General features: G+C 46.1%; 1 protein-coding gene across 3 annotated transcripts in view; it reads right to left on the bottom strand.

Moving 5' to 3' along the window:
• Window positions 1–621: 621 nt before the first annotated feature.
• Window positions 622–6,363, bottom strand: part of mtmr4 (myotubularin related protein 4) — a 50,287-nt gene continuing 44,545 nt past the window's right edge. For all 3 annotated transcript variants that reach the window (XM_083904071.1, XM_083904070.1, XM_083904069.1), the window contains 5 exons: window positions 6,071–6,225; window positions 3,923–5,408; window positions 3,698–3,808; window positions 3,475–3,563; window positions 622–2,311 (listed from right to left, as the gene is read on the bottom strand). In XM_083904071.1, coding sequence (XP_083760197.1) covers window positions 2,134–2,311; window positions 3,475–3,563; window positions 3,698–3,808; window positions 3,923–5,408; window positions 6,071–6,225 — 2,019 coding nt within the window. In that variant the 3' untranslated portion in view covers window positions 622–2,133. The remainder of the gene's footprint in view (window positions 2,312–3,474; window positions 3,564–3,697; window positions 3,809–3,922; window positions 5,409–6,070; window positions 6,226–6,363) is intronic.

Genomic DNA, 6,363 nt, shown 5'->3' with positions numbered 1-6,363 from the left:
AGACCACTCGGCTCTGAAAATGGAGGTCTGCTCATGGTTCCCAGAGTCTCTCAGTGTAGAATGGGAGGCAGAGCTTTCAGCTACCAAGCTCCTCTCCATGTGGAAAGAGGCAGACACTCTCCTGAGTTAAACTTAAAACTTTCCTCTCCCTTAGACCACGAGTGAAAAAAAAAAGCCACACATTGATCAACAACACATAGGAAAATGAAAAAAACAAAAAAACATATATATATATATATATAAAGCCTTAGGATGTGATCTATAAACACACACCCAGGATGTCCATATAAGGAGTTGTGTATTGTTCCTCACCCGGTGTGAGGGTCTAAGGGGTGTAAAGCCATTTTAGGCAAATTGTGTTTGTGATATGACTCGACTATATTTGATTACACGTGTTGTAATACCTTTGTCCATATAGTGTATTATGTAAGACAATTATCGTATTGTGTCTTTAAATGACCATGATGCATCATCAGAGAATAAGGAAACGTCAAATTGAAAATCTGCGATAAGTTAAATGCAGAGGTCAAATTCCCTATATTGGTGTGTGTGTGTAGAAATAACTTAATCTAACACTTTATTGAGTTAGGCTGGAAAACAGATGCATGATATAATCTTTTATTTTAACCCATGGGATTTAACTTTTACAGTGCATTTCTTTACAACAATTACTCATTAAGTGACTGGTTGTAGCCTCCACTACAGATCAGATTACTATGTATGTTACATTTCTGAGCTTCTCTTACAGATCCCGACTCCTTGATCACATCCCAATAGTTAAGATGACGGATAAATTGCACACGTTAACTAATTCAGTGACATCCGATCATCCGTTTTAACGTCATTAGCCTTGTTGTCAAATCTGTTAATATTGAGTTACCTCAGTGTTATTTAAGAGCTAATAATCTGTACCATTGAAACATACAGACAAGTGGCCAATTAGAAACCTGCTGCCATCCGTAAGAAAGAAAAAGGCTTTAAAAACGAAAACAAAGTATGGCACTATAGTCTCCAAGAACGACCAGTAGACAAACACATAGTTAAAGGGGACTGTGGCCAAACTCCCCTGAACAGAACAATACACTCCGAGCACATCATTCAGTCTTCACTGCCACTCAATGTGAGGAGTCGTCAGTCAGATGGACATCAAGCTTTATACGCACGTTTAAGCCATTCGCTCTCAAGCATCTCAGCAGAAAAAAAAAAAGAAAGTCCCCCTCTGTCACGTCACAGAAAAACCAGCAGTACCTTCGAACGACGTCACGTCTTCCAGCGTCAGTATATCTACATTTCTTCTCTCATCATGACACGACAAACAAACATTCCGTACGTACAGTTTCCCGCCAGAACATCTCATGTCGCCACGCAGCTAAACCGGAGAAAAGCATTGGTAAAGACAGAACCACATTGACTGTGCATATACATCGTTTTCGAAAAGACATCTGCAGCAATGAACACATATACAACCCACCGAATGCACAAGAACATAAACTCGATCCAGTTACCCTTTACATATTACATTCAGGCTCTAAGAAACAAAAAGACGCGATGGCAAAGTAAACAGCAGATTTCTCCCTTTTGCTCAAGTTTGGTCTCAAATTCCCTCAAATACACGACAGCTAGTAGTGCACAAAATAAGAATACAAAATTAGACTTTTAAACACTGTAGCAGCAATTCCTTTTCTTTTAGAGTTGAAAGCCTCCAACAGAACTGGTAAAGGCTTTGGAGTCACCCCGTCACATCACATGGAAGGGGTGAGCGATTGTCCTCTGAAGCGCAAGACGGTGTCTGTAAGGACGGTGCAGGTGTGTTTGGTACTCAAGGACGTCGCGGCGCTCCCGACTGAAAATGTCTTTGAACACAACAAGTGGGTTCTGCAGGGGACTAACCTCGCCTGTGTGGACAACGCCTCCGTCTCACACTCCCCTCCCCTCCCAGCCCCCTTCCTCTTCAACTCCTCTCAAACTGTCTCAAAGTGCAAAACCGAGCCTCAAAAAAGAGTAACAATCCCACCTCGTATTCACCAGCCTCTCTCCCGCAGCCACAAACCAGAGCAGGTTGGGGGGTCACAGCAAGAATCTCAGCTCATCGGTACGTCGAGCCGAGGCGGGCCATGCTACGCGACGTCTCTCTCAGCTGGAGGCTGTGGCGATGGCCTTTTTGAGCTGCTGGCTGCGGATCTCGCGGGTGCGGGACTCGAGGAGCAGGTCGTGGCAGGTGTTGCAGACCAGCACTGGGTCGTAGAGCTGCTGGTCAGGGATGGGAAGCTTCAGGTGACAACAGTCTTTACAGAACACATTGCCACAGTTCCTGAAACAGAGCGCACAGAGAGAGTTGATTAAGACGGATGCTGTAACCTTTAAAACTGCTGTTGATAAATGACCGTTATTGTTTGAGCTGTGCGTAGTGACCTACTTTTAAAATACAAGTTTAAATTAAAATCAAAGTTGTTTTATTTATTTTGATGATGTCCTTCCTGACGCAACACTCCCATTGAACCGGGCATGGAACCAGCACCAGGATCATATATGTATATATGTATGACAACGTCCCCTGTATATATTGTGTATTTAGAGTGGAGCTCTGTCTGAGGACATTCATTCCTCTGACTAATTTAGGACGACTTTCACTTTCTAAGTGAAGCGTATAAATAATTCCCTGACTAAAACCTTTGATGCTGAAACCGAAGCTTGTCTTGAAAGTACAACGCAAAAAGTGTGTGAGTGAGTCACAGGCTGCCACGCTGGCAAAACTGTGCAGGGAAAAGCAGGATACAAAAAAGAATCAACTGTGTTAAGAAACTTAAAGGGAAAAAAAATTGAATCTGTCTTATTTCTATCATCAAAGTGAACATTTAACATTTTACCTTTACATCAGAAAGTATGTAATTGGTAATAAGGAGAAATAGAGAAAAAACACAGACTAAAGTGCACTCTTTCACAGATCAACCACAAGGGGGCGTACTCTCACCCTTGAAATTTATTCTCTCCACTAATTTGTGTCAAAGCAGATTTGAAAATCACACCATTGTCAAATACATGGATGACTTCAGGATTATCAGTCTGCAAACAGGGGAATTATTTCCATTATCGATTAATCGGTCGATCATTTCCTCTATCAATCAATCGTTTTGTCCATAAAATAAAAGAAAATGGTGGGAAATGTTGATTGTTTTTTTTCCTAAACCTCAACTGTTTGGTTTATGTGTTTTACAGGAGCAAAGAAACCACAACATATTCACGTCTAAAAAGCTGATGAATCAGAGAACTTGTTTTAAATCTAAACTTTAGATCTAAATCCATTTTTTTTTAAAAATGTACATAGACAAATTATGTTCATTATAATTTAAACCAGTATATTATTTTAATGTGTGACACCCACGCTGAATCTTTTGCACCTTAATCATGTGATTTTTCATATTCTCATTGTGTTCTGTGTGTATTAAAGCAAGAAAAAACAGTGTGAAGCCCAACCTGCAGTGGTGACGTCTCTTGGCTATCCAGAACTCACAGTCACAGTTGAAACAATGAGAAGCCATGTGGTCAGGCACCCACCTCGTGACCTACACACACACACACACACCCAGACAACTCTATCAGGACAGGGTGTGGTAATAAGGGTGTCAAAGCCATAGAAGGTGAGGTGGAGGTAAAAGTGAAGGAGTAGAGCAGCATTATTGCTCTAAAAGACGCCGACCTCTGTGTCCTTGCGCTCCACTCGATCCCAGCTGCCCTCAGACAGACGGTCCTCACTGTGGGTGGACAGAGAATCCTCCTCGTTGCTGTTGTCAGACTCCCGCAGACACGTCTAACACAACGGCAAAGACAGACGAGATTAAAACGCGAGTTATTCAAAAGTAAATATTTACATATACAGCAGAGAGAAAACGACAGGTGGCACCGTGTGTCGTGTGTGACTCACTATGTCATCCTCGTAATCGATGTCTGGCTCTGAGGGAGGGCTGCTGTACTGTTTACTCTCCAGCCTCATCTGCAGCTGCCGCACCTGCTGCCGCAGCACCTCCACCTCCTGCTTGTAACCCGCCTCGATCTGCCGCAGCCTCTGCTGCACGGCGTCCATGGGCACCGGCAGACCGTCATCGTCCAGGTAAGCCGGGGCATGGAGCGGAGGAGGAGAAGAAGAGGGTGAGGTGTACGACACCGGCAGGAGCTGGTGACCTGCCAGGGAGTAGCTGTGGAGGGCGGCGGCGGCAGCAGCTGCAGCAGCAGCAGGACTACAAAGGCCGGTATAGCCCACGCTCCTGGCTGCAGACAGCCACCCAGGCTGCGGAGTGCTGCTGGGACAACAAAGAGCCTCCCTGCGGCAGCACTGTGACCCATTGGCGATGGCGAAGCCCTGGGACCGCAGTAGCTTACTGGCAAGCCGGCGGCTCTGGTAAGTGTTGGGTTGCAAAGCCCGGCTAATGCCAGCGGGACTGGCACTGCTGCAGGCCGACTGGACCAGACCTCGAACGTTTTCCCAGTGAGAACCGAGCAGGGACAGGTCTGAGAGCTGGCTCTGGGAGATCAGATGGCGAGCTGCTACCTGGGTGCAGTCTGCGGCAACTGCCAGCACACGCTCCCTTCCTTTCACCACATCTGTCCTCGTGTCCTCTTTCTCCTTCTGAGGTTGAACCTCCTGGGGCTGTGAGTCAGGCTGCTCCTCACCATTAAAATATTCTGCGACTTCCTGGCTCACTGTGGGGGGAAGGACAGGGGGACGCTCTCCCTCATCGGTGAGAGTCTCAGTGGAGTCTTCCATGGGAAGGAGTGGTGTTAGCTGCTTCAGAGCAAGCAGGGCAGCAGATTCTGGGAGGCCATTTTCCTGGCTGCCAACATGGCCATTAATCAGCGAGGTGGGTGTGGATGCTGTGGGCTGGGTGCCGTTGCAGGGAAGAGGTAAGCACGGCTCTGATTTGTGAGTGGGTGAAGTGGTGCTCTCAGCAGTCCTATCAGGGCTCTCGGCCTCCAGTGGGGGTGGTGGAAGTGGAGGGTTAGTGATGTGGGGCAGAGCCTGTTGGAGCACAGGTGTGGGTAAAGGAGTGTGAGCAGGTGTGACGTCCTGCCTCAGAGTGACAGGGGGGAGGGGCAGAGAAGGCAGCGGCTGTGTGGTGAGACACGGCTCCTCCAGAGTCTCTTCACTGCTCTCTGCACCTGGAACATCATCATCTGGGGTTTGGGGGGGACTCTGATATAGGGGTTCATCCTCAGCACTGTCCAGGTCAGAGTCAGGTATGACCTCGTGAGAACAGTCGGCAGAGGCGTCTTCCATTGCAGGCGAGGGCTCCAGGGCAGAGCGACCCTCCTGGCAGTGCTTGTTGAGATTAGGGTCGCTGGAAGTGCGGGTCAGGGGTGCGCCGTTCTCAAAAGCTGTCAGCAAATTGTCCATGGAGCGGGTCTTGGGAAGCCTGGATACCAGAAATATATAAATTCATATATAAATGTTTCCATAAGCAGTAACTGCAGTAATACAATTCTATTTGCAATACCATCATTACCGGACTCAAGTCAGTCTCTATTCAAATAAACTCAAGCGCTAATGACTCATATTTAGACTTGGATTGGAGCATTAACTGATGTAGAAGTTGCACATGAGGATTTAAACTTTTTAAGTGACAGTTTTTAGTTGGTGCAAGTTTTTTTTTGTAGCCTCAAATTCAATCGTGAGTTCCAAATATTGTATAAACAATAAATGCAGCTGTATTTCAGTCTTTCTGTGGCTGCTGCTGCTGCTCTAGGTTCAGATACTCAGCCATCAGATATTCTGACGTGCTGTTGCCAGGTCACTGATCATTTCCTGCTGCTCCCTTCATCACTGACATTTGCAGTGTAAAGGACCATTAATACAAACACATGTAACATTAAAAAGACCAGTACCTGGTTCTTTGTGAGGGAGAAAAAAGCCACAGCATGTATCATGCATAATTAATAAACCGTAATCTAATACTGTTACTGTGTTCATATTCCCCATTCCTATTCTAAGGAGCAGTCTAACTCTGTAACGTGGATTTTTTTAAAATATAGAACTCAAGGAAATCTTTAAATAGATCACACAAAAGAGACAAAGTACCTGTCCAGGGAACGGGAAGTGAGTTCGTCTCCTGCGACGCTTGGGGGGAGGTAGAGCTCCACAGAGTCGTCCACAGCCGTGCAGGGGGAGGATGTGGGGAGGTAAACAGACGTCCACAGCTGTAGTGCCCGAGTGTGGCAGACTGGCTGCAGCACCTAGCAGACAAAAGAAGTGATGAGGCCCGTCTAAGAAGGTCAAGGTAGAGCAATTACTCAGTGATGCTCCTCCACTAACGTGTGTTTGATGTACACTATGGTTCAAAAGTTTGGGGTCACTTAGCAATGTCCTTATTT

Source organism: Microchirus variegatus, assembly GCF_963457635.1.
Source record: "Microchirus variegatus genome assembly, chromosome: 2".
Classification (NCBI taxonomy): domain Eukaryota; kingdom Metazoa; phylum Chordata; class Actinopteri; order Pleuronectiformes; family Soleidae; genus Microchirus; species Microchirus variegatus.
Note: the sequence above shows the minus strand (reverse complement) of the source record. Positions and strands in the feature narration are given on the sequence as shown.